The following is a 19,691-nucleotide window of genomic DNA, read 5'->3' on the forward strand; positions in this document are numbered from 1 at the left end:
TCTGTCTTGGTTATTTTTATCTTATTGATGCAAGTTGCACTTTCTGGTGGTAAAAACCTTATTTGATAAAAACAAGCTGTATAGATTTTCAAAAAAGTGTCTGAATTATACAATGATTTAAAATGGACAGGCTAGTTTTTTTTTGTTGCACACCTAAACGTTTTAAGAGAAACTCTTTTTTTGTTGTATTTGACAATTTATAACACAAAAATAAGTCAATGTTCAACCTTTAAAGGAACAAAGTTTTTTTTTTTTTTTTTTTTTTTACCTGCATCGAACAATTAGGCTTATTCTGTTTACAGCCAGGCGAAAACGGCGATTAGTTTAATTGTAAACTGAACTTCGAGAACCCTTTCTGAAAATAATACATTTTATACGTCATGTCTGCTTCAAAACCTTAATTGGGGTGCTCAACCACCCATAAGTCGCACTCTGTCCACAATTATAATTCAAAAGCCATCAAACAATATAAATAGTTTATTGCACGAACACAATATCTCAATGAAACAAGTGCGCCATAAAATCCCATGATTAAGAAGTAAAAGCATAATGACAGGCAAAGCGTGCCTGAAACCCAACAGTGATTTTCAAGAAGTTTCTAATCGTTTTCTCAGGTAAAGAATCATTGGCAGCAGGTGCTCGTGTTTGGGTCTGTTAGAGTCAGTTGTCGCTTCATTTCGCTTCCCAAAACGCAGCCCAAATGGATTGTAGTTGAATTTACTGCGTGTTAATCGATGTTTGCAGGAAATTTTACTCGATTCATCTTTTTCTTGGATGAAAACGCAAAGGCTTCCGTCGTCCGAAGCGTTGGGGTCGTCAAATTGCCTCCGCTCCATTGAGAGATAGTGCTGTTTAGAGTCTGTAAAGATATCCTTTTTAGTACACTTTTTAACATGCCTTAATAATTTATTTGGATTGAAATGCAGCACCTTACCTGGACTGTCTTCAGGTGTATCCATGTCAGTGAATGGTGCTCTCATAGCTGTGGACTGACAGATCATTGCTGACAGGAAGAGAATCAGTGCCTTGATTTTCATACTGCTGAATTGTAAAGCTTATGCAGCACAGCTGAGCCTTTCTCTCTTTAGTGAACAAACCCATCCCCTGCTGTCCTCCTTCAATATAAAGCTTGGCTGGTGACATCCTCTGACCTTATTTTACATGTATGACTGTCTTTGAAAAAATAGGACCTCCTTGTTGCCTCATCCAGAGCATTTCAAATGTTACAGTTTTTTTTCTTCTTCTTGGAAATCCTGTGGTAACTGAAGTCAATTATTCAAATAGCTGCTGAAATTTTGCTGCGAAACCCACCAAAAGCACATTATGTGTGTTTGTAGACACATCACACGTTTTAATTTGTGTTCTCTCATTCTGTGCCAGAGAACAACATGATATGAAAGTAAAATAAGGGTCTTGTAGCAGGAAAACATGAACGGAGCCACTATAATGGTATAGCCTACAATCATGGTCAATTATTGTTTGTGGGGAAATATGGTAAACTTTCATTGTTATCTTGCCTTCAGCATGGTAATAAGGTGATACCTGGATATCATAACTACAAAGAAATGTTCCTGCCCTAAAGAGTCTTCACTGACAACATTAGCTGGCATGTGAGTATATGAATTATGCAAAGGTAGGATGGTTTTTATTTGTGATGGAGCACTGATAAAAGCTTTTTACTTTCAGCTTTCAGGGTTGTTGTTCTTGTTTTGCGATGCTACAAAAATCCTAAATGTAAATATATTGAAATTATTGAAATTGAAAATGTCATTTTTAAATGGTAACAAACAATAGACCTTTGAACACTCTTACTGTTTCTCATGTAAAGTAATACAGATCATCAGTGAAAGTTCTACAGTGGATTTAAGTTCATTTAAGATTTTGAAATTCTATAAAACTCTATCTATCTGCATTGCTTTGTATTTTAATTTGTTACGAATGTCACGAATGTCGTTTTGTAGAGATTTGTAGAGCAAATCATGCATTGGAATATGATATTTGTTTTACAGTAGGCTATAAGATGGCCTAAAAGATTAATATAGCAGTAGCATATGGGTGCGTGTGTGCACGTATCGTCCAGGTTCAGAGGGGTTCGTTCGCTCAGCGGCCAAATACTTCGCCTTGATGTCTGTGGACTTTAGTCACGCGATCACAGTGTGCACATGCAGATTTTTTTTTAGACTTCACTAAAAGTTAGAGGAATAACTCGAGCAGCAGCTCAAATTGAGCCGAAGTGTCTCCAGGACCCCCAGGCGCTCCATTATCTACCTAAAAGAGAACCAAAAATTGGCATCTCAGTGGCTGTTTAGATGGTTTTAGGTTCTTTACCACATAGGACCACTACATTTACCACTAATTGTAATTCGGCCCATTGTATTTCCTTTGCATTTGCATCTCCAGTTGACGGATAAAAACGATTTATAAAAGCTTGCAAGATGCGACTGTCCAGATCTTTGTCAATAACATCATTAAGTGGACTTCCACAATGGGAAGAGGAAAGTCTACCTGTGGAAGATCTCCTGCTCTTTGAGGTCGCCTGGGAAGTAACTAATAAGGGTAAGAACTTACAATACTGTTTGTATATTTTCACTGTGCACTCTTTTATTTTTGTAATTTCTATTACTTTTAGAGTGCATTTCAAATTAAGCAATTTTGTCAAATTATGCAAAGGTATACCGGTAAAAATAAAAAAATAAAAATATGATTGGCCTGTTTAATTTGATAGGCTACATATTGCTTGGAATGAGATTAGCCTTTGCCAGGCCATGTAGACCATTTTATTCCATAAATGCTTATGCTTTATTTTAATGGTACCCTTTAGATATTATGTTGACTGTATTGTTGCACCTACATGTCAACTCACTCTCATTAGAGTATTAGTAGACTGTAAGGTTAGGTGTTAGTGGAATAAGTTGACATGTAGTTGTAAAGTTACTTCTAGTCAGTAGAATGTCTGTTGGGGAACCATCAAAATAAAGTGTTAGGATATATTAAGGAGACAGTCTACTAATACTCTAATGAGAGTTAGTACATGTGTAGGCCCTATAGGTGTAGCGTTATACTCAACAGAATGTTCAAAAGGGACCATTAAAATAAAGTGTAACCTCAAAAATATATTAAAATTAAATTCCCATCCCCTTAATTTCCACCGCATAATAATAATCAATTTATGTGCTGGAAATTACATGTATTGTAATTTGTTCATGGTGGTTCAGAAAGGAAAAACAACAACAACAACAAAACTGACAATTTACCTGTGTCATATGTATGTCTATTGTTAACAAATTAAAAACGTTTTTAAAATTCAATAAGTCCAAAAGTACTCAAAGCTGAAGAATCACTTTAAAGCTCACTTCACAATTGTTAAAATCTTGTTTGCTTTATCTCATTACCAAGTATACATGCTTTTTAAAATTGATTGCATAACCTTAGCAAGAAGGTAGTGTGTTTTGACCCTGAAAGTGCACACATTTGACCTCAAGATTGTTCACCCCTTTATCAGAAGACTTGAAAACAGTTCAACAAGACAGAGCTGTCATTAAGTAAATGCATGTGTGCAGCATTCATACACTCTTGTGGGGCCATGTAGCTGGTTAAATATTAAGCTCCAGATCAATTACCAGATTTTGAGACCCAATTCTGTTTTGTATGGACAGGGGGTTTCAATCTTTTAAATCCAAATATGATCACCCTCATGTGAGGGACTCCATCCTAAAATTTTAAAGGAAGTTATATATTTTCAAGTATAAAATCTCTATTAATACTGTGGAAAAATAAATATTATAAATGTGTCAATTAAGTTACATTCCTTTTTTCTATTTTCTGTTGTACTATATGTATTGTTTAAATAATAATGTTTTTATTTTTATATTTATATCTTACAAATGTAAATCGTTTTAATCAAATGTGTTTATTTATTTAAATTAACTTATTTTAATAAATGTATTTTATTAAAATAAAATGTGTTAATTAGTTTAACCTTTTTTTTATATATATATATTTTTTACACTGCTTTTCTCTAAACTTTTCCACAACCCCCTAACACTCCTTTGTGGCCCCCTGGGGGTCTTCATTTTGTTAAGAAATAGCTTTTGAAACAATATTATGTCCAGATTTATCCCTATAAATTTGGGTGATAGTTCACCCAAAAATGAAAATTCTTTCATCATTTACTCACCCTTAATTTGTTCCCAAACCTGTAAGGAATTTCTTAGTTCTGTACAACACAAAGAAACCAAACAGTTGATGGTCCCCATTGACTTAAATAGTATTCAACTGGTATAAAGAAGAGAATATCTTCCTTTTTTTCAACAGAACTAAGAAACTCATACAGGTTTATAACAACTTGAGGGTGAGTAAATTAATTTTCATTTTTGGGTGAACTATCCCTTTAAAAGTTTTAATTTGAACAATGTTCTTATTTTGTTCCTTTTCTCATTCATAAATGTTTTATTCCCTACACAACTATGTGTCTATCTCCAGTAGGGGGTATATATACTGTTATTCAGACTAAAGCAAAGATCACAGTGGACGAATGGGGTGAGAACTACTTTATGATGGGACCCTACTACGAACACAACTTCAAGACCCAGGTGGAGAAATGTGAACCTCCAAGCCAAGCCATCAAAGCTGCCATGGACTCCTTGAATAACAACGGTTGCAAGGTATAGTTATTGGTGACCTCTCAGGATGTCCATATTAACACACATATAAAGTAGGCCCTGGACAGGTTTATTGTGGGTCTAGTCATTTGTCCAATTATCAAAAATGTTTAAAAGCTGATCTAGCATCAATACACCTGCTGTATAAGTATATGATAGTATTAAAATAAATAAATAAAATAAAGCGGCTTTTAAATGTATTAAACAGCGTATCTTGGGTATTAAAAAAGGATTTGTTGCTGTTAATTTGTGTCTTAGTAATTTTTTCATAGTCTCATTCTGACCAGAAGATGACGCTAGAGGATCAAATAAAATATTTGATTAATATCAAATATACCTGGAAGCAAATAAAATATCCATTTTGAGTTAAACCGCACCAGCAGAGGCACTATGAATTTAATTTTTTTAAATTTATTTAATACATTCCTTTGTGTGTAAATAACACTTGTGATGGGACATAAAACAATAACATGAACAAAAAAAAAAAATTCTTGGACAGCAAAGCCTTTAATTTTATAGATTCCAACCAGAATAGAAATAAGTGGGGTCTTCCTGTTGCTGCCTATATGTGTTGGTATATTTTGATGTACCAACATCATTTTGATGTTGACATTGCCTGTACTTTCTCTCTACATGCAGGTTCACTTTGGCCGCTGGTTGATTGAGGGCAGTCCGTACGTCATCCTCTTTGATATTGGGGCAGCTGCCTGGAACCTGGACCGCTGGAAGGGGGATCTGTGGGACACATGCAGCATCGGGCTGCCCTATCACGACAGGGAGGCCAACGACTCGCTCATCTTTGGTTCTCTTGTGGCCTGGTTCTTCAAGGAGGTAAACTTTACACTTAAAGCCATCTGAGTGTGCATGCCTGGATTTTTAACTGTAGTTTTCCAGTCTGTCCGGGCTGGAATATGAATCGATTCAGTGCGTTAACTTGTCAAGGTTTGATGTAGACTTTGGGATTAATCTTCTGATGATATTAAACCTGTCTGTCTCCTTCTGCAGTTAACAGACCAACTTCAGGACAATCCCAACGTAATCGCTCATTTCCACGAATGGCAGGCTGGGACAGGACTTGTACTGTGCCGCTCCCGCAAGATTCCCTTGGCAACTATTTTTACCACACACGCCACCCTACTAGGGCGTTACTTGTGCGCTGGTAATGCAGACTTCTACAACAACCTGGACAAGGTGAGGATATTTTTCACACTGTTTATCAGAGGTTCCCACCCTTTTTGACTTGAAGGCCCTTCACTGTCCAACACAATATTCTAAGGCACCCTACGTAATATAATATTGCATTATAATATATATATAATTTATGATAATTTATAATAATTTTGACCCCAGCCCTTGAGTCCCCCGTATAGATGCAACCCGTATAGATGCAACCAGTTTGCAGCCTCAATGAGGGGGTTAATATTTTTGCAGCGAGTTCAAATTCGGCACAACACCGGTGTGGTGTGAGTTTACGGCTGAAACTGATGTATGTGCGATGTGACATTAACCCATCATGCATTCTGTGTGCTCGTCCATTGCCTGTTATTTTAGTAAGTAATAGTACTGCAGAAATAGATTGATCCAAAAATATTTGCAAAAACTGCTGAACAGAGGACCCCTCAGGTTAGTCTATGCATTAATCCGTCCCTGACACACACACACACACACACACACACACACACACACACACACACACACACACACACACACACACACACACACACACACACACACACACACACACACACACACACTCGTACAAAAGTTTGTTTTTTAAAAATGTTTTTGAAAGTCTTTTCTGCTCACCCAGGGTGCCTTTATTTAATCATAAATAAGGTAAAAACAGGAATATTGCAAAATATTATTTCAATTTAAAATAAATGTTTGCTATTGTAATATATTTCAAAATGTAATTTATTCCTGTGATGATAAAGCTGAATTTTCAGCACCATTACTGCAGTGTTACATGATCGCTCAGAAATCATTCTAATATGCTGATTTACTGCTCAAGAAACATTTCTTATTATCAATGTTGAAAACAATTTCTTTTTTGTGTGAAATCTGTGACGCTTTTTCTTCAGGACACTTTTTGGAAAGTTCAAAAGAACAGTATTTATTTGAAATATAATTATTTTGTAACATTATAAAAGTCTTTACTCTCACTTTTGATAAATTGAATGCATCCATGCTGAATAAAAGTATTAATTTCTGAAAATAGAAATTAATTACGGACCCCAAACCTTGGAATGGTAGTGTGTATATTCTGTAAACCTTATCCTCATAACACAGTCTGTATTGTATACATAAACATTTTGAGTAAACCACATAAAATACTTCTGCTTACACAGTAAAACATTTAATTTTCACCTATTTTTACAATTCATTACAATAAATAAAGAAAACTACACAAAAAGTGTGCCCCACAGAAATCAATCAGGTTAGTTGGTGAAGTGAACACTTATTATTAGAGGTGAAACTGAGCAAGTGAGAGTGCATGCACAGTGCAGTAATAATTGGGTCTGGTGTAGTGAGCGTAAAGGTCATCATGCCTGAAGGTTGACTGAAGAATAATTGACAGCATCTTATGATTTACCGACTGATGCTATCGCCTATTGGCCCCAGAGAGACTTCCTTCACCTGCTGATGGGGGGGAAGCTCTGAGACTTTTTAAAATTAATATTGCATTATTTTTTATGAAAAACGGTAGAATCAGACTCATTATTCTAACTACATCAGATTTATTATTATGAAAATAAAATAATAGATCTGTAAATTCTCAATTCAGCAGAGTTCGCAACAAAAAAAAATCAACTTTGCATCCATTCAAACTGTTAATTTAATCTATTTTTTTTCCTATTTCATGCAGTTTAACGTAGACCAGGAGGCAGGAGATAGGCAGATCTATCATCGCTACTGTTTGGAGAGGGCTGCTGTACACTGCGCACATGTCTTCACCACCGTGTCCCAGATTACAGCTGTGGAGGCCAATCACATGCTCCATAGACAGACAGGTATTACAAAGCCCCTCGTCTGCCTCATAATTAACTTCTGAATACATGATGTTGAAAATATCATGTTTGTATGCATTGCCCTTGCAGATGTGGTCACCCCAAACGGCCTGAATGTTAGGAAGTTCTCAGCCATGCATGAGTTCCAGAACCTGCACTCCATGAACAAATCCAAGATCCAGGAATTTGTGAGAGGTCACTTCTATGGGTTAGATCTTTTCTGTCTGCACACACACACACTTGTAAAAAAATAATACAAAAAGTAAATTGTAAATATATATATATATATATATATATATATATATATTGGTGCTTGTTATCATTTCTTAAAAGAAATCTCTTCTCACTGGCAGCTATCTGGACTTCAATCTGGAAAAGACCCTGTTCTTTTTCATCGCAGGACGATATGAGTTTTCAAATAAAGGAGCAGACCTGTTCCTCGAATCTCTGTCCAGATTAAACTACTTGCTAAGGGTATGAACAGTCACTGCTGTACTTATACAACTTATAGTTTCTTCATAAAATATAATCATCTAGTTTAAGCATGCCAGTCAAAGCAAAAGATGTTCATTGTTGATTGTATGTTTGTGTTGGCTAACAGGTTAATAAGAGTGATGTTACAGTGGTTGTGTTCTTTATCATGCCTGCCAAAACCAACAACTTCAATGTGGAGTCTCTTAAAGGACAGGCTGTACGCAAGCAAATGTGGTGCGTAACTGCTTGAGTATATAACCTTCATTACTAGTCTTAATCAATTAAACAGGCAAAGGGTCAAAATCATGGAACAGGAAACCAGCGAGCGCTCAGAAATGCAGTGTAACATACAAGACTTTGCAATAAGTGACTGAGTTAACCAGGTTTATATATACAGGGGCTGAATCTGAAATCGCCCCTAAACCCTCTATCACTATTCCCTATGTTATTCCACTAATAAAGTTCACTTAGGGGGCTTTCACACTGGCAGTTTAGTTCGGAATGGGGCACGGTTCGCATGAAAAATCGCTAATGTGAACGCTGTCATGTGAACCCGGGTGCGCACTGGGTCCCGAACCCGAGACAACCTGGAGGAGGTGGTCTGAGTTTGGTTGCTCCCGAACCGTGCTGCGGTTCGCGTGCATGTGAAAGCAACACAGACTCGGGTGCGCACTTGTTCAGGAAGTAAAGTGTCCTGCGCATGCGTTTTAGCCGATTATGATGTATCTTGTTAAATAAAACACACGTAAGAGATGAAGATTTACCCTGGATACGAGCAAGAGTGAGTCTGCAGTGTATTCCCGTATAGTGCGTGCAATCAGGGCAACAAATTAATAGAAATCCTCAAAAGAGTCCATTTGCAAGCAGCAGAAAGACAGCTTATGCGACACACACACACACACACACACACACACACACACACACACACACACACACACACACACACACACATACTTAACCTGCGTTGTTACTCAGCTATGCATAATAGCACCAAATTAATAAAAAAACACAATATATTGACCTGCGTCATGTTTTCTATGATGCGCCGTGCACGTTTGGAATGACGTAAGATGCACGCAAACGCATCAGAGTTTGATAGAATCAAGTTGAGTATGAAACCAGACCAACGCTGCGGGGGGGCGCCGGGAACAATCGCGCATGGGCTCGGACCGCAGCAAACGAGCCCAGTGTAAAAGCCCCCTTAAAGGAGTGAATGAAAACGAGTGATCGAATTCAGACAGCCGTTGAGCATTAATTGGTTGCACACTCGTTATGCAATGTGGGATTGAATAAGAGCACTTAATAACTTTCACTATTGTTTCAGACACCACTACAATGTCTGTCCACTCAAATAACACACTATTTGAGGGCATAGGGGGCGATTTAACATTCAGCCAGAGTTAACAGGGTAAATGAGAAACAGCTGAAACTAATTAGAGATAATGAGTCTAGGAAAAGGATTCTGGGAAATGCAGTTCATGATGGAATGACAATGGTCTAAGGAGGAGTGCTCTCTGGTGGATATCCTGGTTTGTATTTATTTAACTCATGGGCCGAGAGTTAATTTTGGATCTTGGATTTTGGATATCTATTTCTAGTAGCTCACAACATTAGAGTAGAGCACTGATGCTGGATCAGATTTCCCACTAGTTATACTTATCATATTTATTAGGCAATAAAAGGAAATCGCTCTTCTTTTCAGATGGTTTTAGTGTACAAGACTTCTCCAATATATTTTTCGTCTGTCTCTCAGGGACACAGCGCAGTCAGTGAAGGAGAAGTTTGGCAAAAAGCTTTACGAAGGCTTGTTAAGGTTGGTGGTTTCCACTCTCTGTAAACCCTCCCTTGTACAGACCTGACAAAACAGGGCTCAAAATGGATGTGACCGTAAATGTTGTCAGTATGTGATGATGAAGAGCGATGAACATCTGATGTCATAAACTGGAGTGGCTGAGTAACCTTCAAGTGTTGATATTTCACAGTGTCTACCAAGTGTTGATGAGAATACACTGCACTTCCCCTGGGAGTTGTCAGATTATAGGATATTTATAATGGCATTGTGTGATGTCAATAGGTCATTTCCTATGTGTGATGATCATGGAGCAAGATAGTATGTGTGTTTGTAGGATCTCATCTAATGAAGCTCTCCTGCGTTTACAGGGGTGAGATCCCAGACATGAGCAAAATCCTGGACAGAGATGATTTCACAATCATGAAGAGGGCCATTTATGCAACACAGGTCAGACAAAACGTTGCACAATTCTTACATCACAAGAGGCCACATTGAAAAGTAACCAAATGAATCCTTTAACCATATTACTGTGCTTTCAAGGTATCAGTTTATGATATCCCCAAAACATTCTGGTTAGTTGTTTTTAATTATGGTTTCATGCTCACTCTGTATATAGTGTGTATATACTGTATATATTGTACGAGAGAGAGAGAGAGAGAGAGAGAGAGAGAGAGGTTCATGTTTAAGTTCATTGGCTACTCCTATGTGCTCAAACTGTTTAGACACTTTTTTAAGAGAAGCCATTTGTAAATGCAATTTATTAAAAATAAAAAGCAAATTTAAATGTTGCATTTTGAATTGATTTAATTTATTTAAATTGTTTACACTTGACTACATTTTTAAAGCTGAATTAAATCAGCAGTTTTACAAGTCTTTATTTGTCCCTTTTTTATTTTTGAATTAATACTTTGATATAGTTTTTTTTGTAGCAATCACTAAATTGGATATTTGACAGTTATGGATTGTCAGCCAATTTCTTACCTTGTGCTATTTTCATGTCTCTTGCATTATGCTTTCTTCTCACATGCTATAATAATTTCAACTCTAATCACTATTTCATGTGCATTAATTTATTTGATAAGTAGCTATGAAAAAAAGATCATGTCGACTGGTCATTATCACAAAATAAACCCCTTCAGGATGATACTACACATTATACTTATGTATTAAACTTACTATGTAGTTTTAATTTAATTTATTCTGTAAAATCTAATCTAATTAATATTTCCCTCTCTTTTTGAGAACATTACTTAATCATGATTTAGGACAAACTATGGGTCTAAAGATGGACGTCTTTGAATTAATGAGTAAATGTTTTCAGGGGGGTTTCATTCATTCTCTCCTGCCCTGCATCTGTTTTGTATGAATGGACTCTAATCAAAGGTCAGCCTGAGGTTATAGTGAATATCGACATACTAAGCCTCTGTAAATCTGTGGAGGAATCCCCTGCATCATTCTACTGGATTACTGGCGGAGCGGGTTGTGTTACAGAGCTCAGTGACGTTTTTAACCTGACTGTCTGCGGTCGATAGATTGAATGTGTTACTGAGATTTATTCTACACCTTCTTAATGGCAGTGTTATGAGCATAACGTCAATATACAGCCACTCTGGTTAGATTTATTTGGGTATCAATATTTCGGGGAGCTACCGAAGGAGCGATATCGATCTGTTAGTGCTGGTGTTTGTTTATAAAGAAGGAACGAGAGTAAAAAATGAGGCTAATTTTTCTGGAGAGTAAAGTCCACTCACTCTTTTCCTATGACTCAGTCTCTGTAATTTAATTGCAAGAATAATGTATATTAGAAACCATTGAAATGGTGCAAGTAAGTGTAGAGCAGGCAGCCAATTTTGATAGGAAGATTGTTTTTTTATAACTTAAATGGAGTTTCTAAACTTTGAACTTCATGATTTTTATTCAACGACTGCTTATGGATTGCTCATTTTATTTATTTGTTAACCTTTCATACACTTCCATTGACACATACAATTTTGCAACAATGCAATACTGCAATTATGTTCATGTCTTTGTCCTTCATAGAGACACTCTCTCCCTCCAGTAACAACTCACAACATGCTGGATGACTCAACAGACCCCATCCTGAGCAACATCCGCCGAATCGGCCTCTTCAATGGACGCAATGACAGAGTGAAGGTGTGCAGTTTACTATGTCTGACCCCAGAAGATTTAGAAGCATAAAAACACGTGTATCACCGCACGTTTCAGTTTTATCTACTGACCCCAGGTCATACTTATAGTTAAGCCCTGAATGTCCATGTAGAAGCCCTGGTTGTCTTGAGTTCATGTTAAGTGTATCACATGATGCATTAAAGATGTGTTGTATTGATTGATTGTGGTAAATCTTTATAAAAATGTGTGTATGAATGGCCTTGAAGTATTAATTGTCAGAATTTGTCAGATTGTGTTCCATCCGGAGTTCCTGTCCTCCACCAGTCCCCTGCTGCCCATGGACTATGAGGAGTTTGTGCGCGGCTGCCATCTGGGAGTGTTTCCATCCTACTATGAACCATGGGGCTACACACCAGGTTTCACACTCAACGCATTTTAGTGCCGTTCACATCTTTGATTCGGTCACAATCTTGCATTCAGCATTTTGTCACTTGACTTTAACATAAATATTGACATCAGAATTCAAGCTCGATTTTATAAATTAATATGGCTACAAATCAAGAAATAAGTAGCATTTTTATATCCACCTATTTTGGGACGTGGACGTTTCGCCTGACTTCCAAGCCTAAAATGTAACGTTAAACCTATGAAAGGGGTTTAAAAAAGCACATGGCTCCATAGTGCCATCACTTTACAGTGACTGTCTTTTCTCGGTGCCTCACCCATCAAAGTGTAATGCTAATGAGTGTGTAGATGATGAAGCGGCCCGAGATCAGCTACACTGAAAACAGATGGCCGCTCATATTCTACATACAGCTCTCGTTTGGGGTGAAGTTCGCATTTACCTTCTTCGGGGAGTATTTTAATTAGGGATGCATGAAATATCGGCCACCATATTGGTATCGGTCGATATGTGTTCATTTTTATTGTTATCATTATCGGCCCAATACAAAAATGTGGCTGATATATTAAATCCGATAAATAATGGATTATCTCCTTCAGCTGAGACACTTCAGATGCCCACTGTTCGCCATGATGGTTTTGAATTGCTTGAAATATGATTGAAATCACTTCAAAAAAGAAAAAATATATGCTAGTTAAGTGCAACACAAGTCTGTCATGTGCTATATAAAATTATAATGAGAACATGTGCTTGGGACATGTATTTTAATGGTGAGACTTGTTTTTGTAATCAGGCTCTCAAAAATTATCTAAAAACTTGGATTTAGATTTATCGGCCAATATATCGGTTATCGGCTTTCAAATATAAAGAATTATCGGTATCGGCCAAAATGTTCATATCGGTGCATCCCTAGTTTCTAGGAATTCCTTAATTTTATTGATGTTGTTGAGGCAGCCAGAAACAGCACAGCTTAAGCCTGCACATTTTTAGTAATGTTCAGAAAGTTTTTGTTTAATTAATTCAGTCGCTCTTTTTAATCCCATTTTACCAATGGGTTCCTCATGGAGAATGGAACATTCAGGACAGCATGCAAACGGAAGTTAGAATCTATCATGGCGGCACTCATAGGTTACTCAGGAAAATATGGATATACACAGCTTAATTGTTTATTTGTAATTATATATATATATATATATATATATACACAGTATATTTAAAAAGCTTTTTTTTCGTGGGTTTTGCATAAGCCTGTATTGCATATGACTCTTGTTGATCATCATCTGTAATCTGGTGTTCAGGTGAGTGTACTGTAATGGGAATTCCCAGCGTAACCACCAATCTATCTGGGTTTGGCTGTTTCATGGAGGAACATGTCTCCGACCCATCTGAATATGGTGAGTGAATCATGAAACGAGTCACTGCTTTCCAAAACTATTTGCACAGCTTAATTGTTTTTGTATTATCAATATGTTTTAATTACATTACATTGTGTATTTTGACTAAATCAATGTTGTAGGAATCTACATTGTGGACCGGCGGTTCCGTTCTGCAGACGAATCGTGTAACCAGCTGACTCAGTTCATGTTTTCATTCTGCCAAAAGTCACGCAGACAGCGAATAATCCAACGCAACCGAACGGAGAGACTCTCTGACCTGCTGGACTGGCGATACCTCGGACGGGTGAGTATCTTCTCAGCTCACGCTCTGCCTCGGAGTACTCGGGAGTACTCGCCTATATTTCATTCGTTAACATTGTGTAAAAGGACATTGATTAATTTGCATGTTTTCTTTATCAAGTGACATGCGGTTGTCTGTGTTTCTCTCTGCTCAGTTCTACATGCAAGCCAGGCATCTGGCCCTCAGCAGATCCTTCCCGGCTAAATTCAAAATGGACCATCTCAACCTCGCATCGGTGAGCCCTGCTAACACTCACACTCTCTCAGATGCACATTAATGCTCTAGCACTGACAATGACAACACAATGCTGCACTACTTGTAAGCTGTGTGCTTAGTTTCATCATCTTATATGAACCTAAAGGTCATGGACATTATATACACCATTATTCAAAAGTTTGGGGTCAGTGAGATTTAAAAAAAGAAAAGAAATTAATACTTTTATTAAGCAGGGATGCATTAAATGAATCAAAATTGACAGTAAGGACTTTTACATTGTTACAGAAAAATTATACTTTGAGTAAATAGGCTATAAGCAGCTCTGAAGGGCAAAGTGAAAAAATAAATCTTATGTAATAAGTAAACTCCCTTCCAAAAATCACTCAAATACACCTTTCGCTCAAAGATACGCATATATGACATCATCCATAGACATCATTAAATCATTATCAGCATGGCAGGTTAATGCTGATTAGGAGCAAAAACTTTAAATTGAGTTTCACTTCATCTCTCTGCTCCCAAAATTGCTAATCCGGGTGTTATCGTATGACGTCTAACACTCCTGAGTGATGAGGATGCACCGCAGTTGAGCTTCGTTCTTGAGTTTAATTGACAGGATAACATTTACCAGCTCAGGAAGAAGACTTGATTCCCATTCGAGCTCACTCACAGTTGTTTTACACATATGCTTTAAAAAGACTACACACACACAGAAAATTTAAGTGAGACAGATGTATGAAATCAATGAATCAACAAGTCTCTTGTTTACCATTATATCAGAATCAGTATGAATGACTGAATCTTTTTGTTTGCACAGACACAAGGTTTCCGTTACCCGCGACCCTTATCCGTCCCTCCGTCCCCGTCAGCTTCCCTCCACTCCAGCCCTCACCACAGCGATGAGGAAGATGACGACACCTATGACGAAGACGAGGAGGCCGAGAGGGACAGGCAGAACATCAAGGCTCCTTTCACACTGGGTGCGGAGCTTGAGGGTAAGAGGCAAGAACCGCTGGAAAATGGGAATTAAGATCCGCACCCGCCTGCTCCTGTAGCTTAGGCATATTTACACCTGCTACCCTTTGAGAATGTGCTACAGCCTTTACATGGATTATTGATATCACCAAAGTATGAACAAGAAAATATCTTGAAGGGTGTCCTATTTACAGTGTAAATATGCATTTAAGTCCTGAGTAATATTATTTAACGTACTTACTATAGGGTTGGGATAAGGGTTTGGTTCAAGGTTAGTTGCCTTTTATTATGCATTGTTTACTGTTATTACTATAGCAAGTACATGTAAAATGTGTAACAGACTAAAATAAAGTGTTACCAACATTTGCCATTTAAAATTCCGGTAACAGATTATTTTACATGTACTGTAGTAATAACTATAAATTATGCATAATTTCATGCAAATAAACCTTAAAAAAACCTAACCCTTATTATATAGTAAGTACATGTAGTTAATTATTATTACTTAGTACTTAAATGTATAATTACACTGTAACATGGACACTTGTATGTAACCAAAATTCTATTTAAAATTGAAAATGCTGATAAGTACTCATTCGTCATTGTGGATAATATTTTTTAACTCATAATGCTTGACTGATAATAGAGTATGTAATTAAAAAATATATATATATATATATAAAAAAAAATTTCACTATTAAGTCAAAGACAGTCCACTGTATGAAATATCATGTATGTTCCACTGGTGAGATATTAGTGGACTATTTTTATTTTTGGTATATTGGTGCCATGAGGCTGTAATAGAGAAAATGTAAAAAAAATCTGATGTATTTTTCTCTATAACATACTTTTATTATATTTCCAATAAATGCAACGTTTTAATAATAACATTAATTTGCTGAAATGTAAAACATCCCACCCATGTTGTTGTTAAAAAAGGTGGAAATTTGAGTGTCCTTGTTGTACGTTACATGTACTGACTATGTAAATTATGCATAATTACAAGCAACTAAACAAAACCCTAATCTTATGTTGTTAATTAATATTGCTTTGAGTTTGTACACAATGGTATAATTACACTGTAACAAAGACATCTTAAAATATAATGCAACCAAAAAAAGTCTCACTCATGGTAGCAGTTATCAGTGCAAATTTAGTTTAATTAATTGAGAAAAAGGTCAGACATTGTCAAATATGTATTTTACAGACCATTCAATTCACATGTTGATTTAACTTGAGAAAATGAAAAGGAAACAAAGTCTGTACAGAATTTCAATCATCATAAATAGTCTCTTTTCCAAGATGATATGTCTTGAAAAAGCAACCCATTATTTCACCTGAAACAAAACAAAAAGAAATTAAAATGCCTTAAAATCAGTCTTTGCTCTATTCCTTGTGTTACTTAAATTATCAGTCCAAGTCCACGTGGAATGATGCAAACAATCTGGAAACATACATAACTCAACTCCACATTACTCGAGTCTAACTGTAATAGTGGTGAACAGTAAATGATGAACCTTCAGAGAAGTTAAACACAGGCATCATCGTAGCTGAGGGTGAACTTGAAAACATTAAATTCCACATGATTCAGATGTAAGAGTGAGTTGTTCGAGCTCTTTTAGCGGGTTTCAGTAAGGCTCACCCTGGTCTCTGGCTTGCTGGAGAACATTTAAGAGAAATGCAGCCGCTTTAGACATGCTCAGGTTTTCTGTGTTTTGGCTGCGTGACTCTGTAGAGAGAGTTTAAAATTTACATTAGCGTTCATGCAACAAAGTAATTGCATTAGAAGTACACTGTAAAAAAATATTGTTGGTTTAACTTGAAGATTTGAGTTCATTGAAATTAAAAATGTGAGTTAATACAAGATATATTTAATAAATAGAAACTCAAAATATATTATCTGAACCACATTTATTATCTAAGTTTATTAGACTAAAGTGAAAAAGTTTTGATAAATCATGAAAATATTTTTTTAACCTGTAGATACTTTGTATTTACTAGATTACAATTAGTATTTTACAATTGTACTAACACCTGCGTGCAACATAAACACTGCAGTTTCACGCATAAATAACGGTTAAGCTTACAAATTATGAGATATATAATTAATAATTCATACCCAAGCGTATTGTGTCATACAAGTCCCCGTCATTTCTGTCTTCTGACACAAAGCGCCGCCCCTCTATAATAAACATGAAAAGTTAATTCAAAAGCGTGTGGAAAAAATGGATCATATATGCAGTTTTAGACGCACATATGCTTGAAAAACAGCAGTAACTTACGTGTTCCTTTCAGATATAACATGGCTTGGGGTGTCCAATTCCGACGCTGAAAACTGTCCTTTGATAAAAAATTATATATATAATAAATTATATATTTGCACCGTTTCATGTAGAACAGAATTAAGTATTATTTTAAAATATAAAATATGTATACAAAATAAAATAAAAATTATTGACACAAGTAAAATGTTTAAATTAAAATAATAAATGTTTAGTCAAAAATTGAACAATATTCAAAGTATAATGGATCTCATTACCTTGGGCGCACTCCAGGAATGGGACACGAATGTTGCCAGAAGTAACAGCGCAAGTGCGTACGCCGCAAGAGTCCTTAAATCCTGGAAAGGTGAAGTCATGTTAAAATTGATAATTTCCCATTAGCCTTTTATTACAGTGTATAAAGCCTCTTTTCTCTTCTGTGTTAATTATATTGTGAACAAAAGTATCAAAATTCCTAATATTAAAATGACTAAATTCCTGGTTGTCATTTTCACTTCTCTCTTTTTTTTTACTCTGTCTAGTTAGTAAGTTAATTGCTGAAAGTGTTCGAGACGAATGCAAGCATGAATGTGGACTTACTTTCATAATGTCAGACGTCCTCTTTTGCTGTTGAGTCTAAGAGGAAAGATCAAGAGTGAAGACTGTGAAGTCTGTCCTTGATATTTATAATCATCAGGGTGGGGGAATGTTGAATGAATTAGTCTTCAGCTATAGGTCAAGTCCCATTGATTCACGACGGGGCCGGACCACAAACCTTTCAGAACCATTAGTTAACCCTTCCTTTAAAAATAATAAACCTACATTATTGCTGTGACTTTTAAAGACATGCATCTGTAAGTTAGGATGCTTTGCAGCTTTGCCAAAGGGAAATTTCCATTCATGTGCACTTTTAATAGTAACTAATGAAAAGAAGAGGGCGGAAAGTATTGATATGTTTACACCTTCAGCAATGAAGCGTCTCAAATACACCAGTTAATCGTTTTTTATGAATGAACAGTGTGCGGCTGATGGGGTTTCCCATATATATAAATATCTGCTGGGCTCTGCCTCTGTCTCTTCTTGAAGAGAATAATGGATAAGAAACAACCTTATATATGTATGGTCTCTGAAATAAATTACAATCAACAAATCTTGGCACAGTCAAAACTAGGTTGAAGAAGAAAACAAGTCTCATTCCTCCAGGAAAAAAGGACAAAATACTTGATGCCATTTGCCATTCTTTAGATTTTCAGAAGAAAACAATAAAACAAAATTTTAGAATATTAATATTATAAAAGAATTATGCAGAATGCAAAAAGATATATATATATATATATATATATATATACATACACAGTATCTCACAATAGTGAGTACACCCCTCACATTGTAGCAAACATTTTAGTATATCTACTCAAGGGACAATACTATAGAAATTAAAATTGGATATATTTTTGAGTAGTCATTGTGCTGCTTGTATAGCAGTATATACACTCACCTAAAGGATTATTAGGAACACCTGTTCAATTTCTCATTAATGCAATTATCTAATCAACCAATCACATGGCAGTTGCTTCAATGCATTTAGGGGTGTGGTCCTGGTCAAGACAATCTCCTGAACTCCAAACTAAATGTCAGAATGGGAAAGAAAGGTGATTTAAGCAATTTTGAGCGTGGCATGGTTGTTGGTGCCATACGGGCCGGTCTGAGTATTTCACAATCTGCTCAGTTACTGGGATTTTCACGCACAACAATTTCTACGGTTTACAAAGAATGGTGTGAAAAGGAAAAAACATCCAGTATGCGGCAGTCCTATGGGCGAAAATGCCTTGTTGATTCTAGAGGTCAGAGGAGAATGGGCCGACTGATTCAAGCTGATAGAAGAGCAACTTTGACTGAAATAACCACTCGTTACAACCGAGGTATGCAGCAAAGCATTTGTGAAGCCACAACCTTGAGGCGGATGGGCTACAACAGCAGAAGACCCCACCGGGTACCACTCATCTCCACTACAAATAGGAAAAAGAGGCTACAATTTGCAAGAGCTCACCAAAATTGGACAGTTGAAGACTGGAAAAATGTTGCCTGGTCTGA

The 19,691-nt window shown here is 36.4% G+C and overlaps 2 protein-coding genes across 3 annotated transcripts; one reads left to right on the top strand and one right to left on the bottom strand.

The window, feature by feature from the left end:
• The first annotated feature begins 1,513 nt into the window (after positions 1-1,513).
• gys2 (glycogen synthase 2) lies at positions 1,514-15,507 on the top strand. Of its 2 annotated transcripts, XM_077234407.1 has the most exons (17): positions 1,514-1,610; positions 2,401-2,556; positions 4,483-4,664; positions 5,301-5,492; positions 5,667-5,852; positions 7,528-7,672; positions 7,760-7,877; positions 8,023-8,143; positions 8,271-8,377; positions 9,897-9,956; positions 10,304-10,382; positions 11,976-12,089; positions 12,355-12,481; positions 13,767-13,862; positions 13,985-14,148; positions 14,300-14,380; positions 15,179-15,507. In XM_077234407.1, the coding sequence occupies exons 2-17, from the start codon at positions 2,436-2,438 to the stop codon at positions 15,389-15,391; spliced, it is 2,106 nt and encodes a 701-aa protein (XP_077090522.1). In that variant the 5' UTR covers positions 1,514-1,610; positions 2,401-2,435; the 3' UTR covers positions 15,392-15,507. The 2 variants fall into 2 exon arrangements, with proteins under 2 accessions (XP_077090522.1, XP_077090523.1); XM_077234408.1 differs by lacking the exon at positions 1,514-1,610 and having other exon boundaries at positions 2,359-2,556.
• A 1,440-nt stretch (positions 15,508-16,947) lies between these two features.
• On the bottom strand, positions 16,948-17,974 carry spx (spexin hormone). The gene is made up of 4 exons (XM_077234409.1): positions 17,876-17,974; positions 17,619-17,676; positions 17,456-17,518; positions 16,948-17,065 (listed from the first exon to the last, which is right to left on the bottom strand). Exons 1-4 carry the CDS (start codon positions 17,972-17,974, stop codon positions 16,965-16,967), a joined length of 321 nt encoding a protein of 106 aa, XP_077090524.1. The 3' UTR covers positions 16,948-16,964.
• Positions 17,975-19,691: the final 1,717 nt, after the last annotated feature.

Source organism: Siphateles boraxobius, unplaced genomic scaffold, assembly GCF_051911475.1.
Source record: "Siphateles boraxobius isolate OS27281-9 unplaced genomic scaffold, OSU_SipBor_1 19, whole genome shotgun sequence".
In the NCBI taxonomy this organism is placed as follows: domain Eukaryota; kingdom Metazoa; phylum Chordata; class Actinopteri; order Cypriniformes; family Leuciscidae; genus Siphateles; species Siphateles boraxobius.

Excerpts from the sequence above, each read along its gene's own strand:
- gys2 (XM_077234407.1), top strand. The coding sequence starts at position 2,436 with ATGCGACTGTCCAGATCTTTGTCAATAACATCATTAAGTGGACTTCCA. Across the intron at positions 5,493-5,666 it reads TGGCCTGGTTCTTCAAGGAG|TTAACAGACCAACTTCAGGA; the intron begins GTAAACTTTACA and ends CTCCTTCTGCAG. Across the intron at positions 10,383-11,975 it reads GGGCCATTTATGCAACACAG|AGACACTCTCTCCCTCCAGT; the intron begins GTCAGACAAAAC and ends TGTCCTTCATAG.
- spx (XM_077234409.1), bottom strand. The coding sequence starts at position 17,974 with ATGACTTCACCTTTCCAGGATTTAAGGACTCTTGCGGCGTACGCACTT. Across the intron at positions 17,519-17,618 it reads GTTATATCTGAAAGGAACAC|AGGGGCGGCGCTTTGTGTCA; the intron begins GTAAGTTACTGC and ends TGTTTATTATAG. Across the intron at positions 17,066-17,455 it reads GTATGACACAATACGCTTGG|AGTCACGCAGCCAAAACACA; the intron begins GTATGAATTATT and ends CTCTCTCTACAG.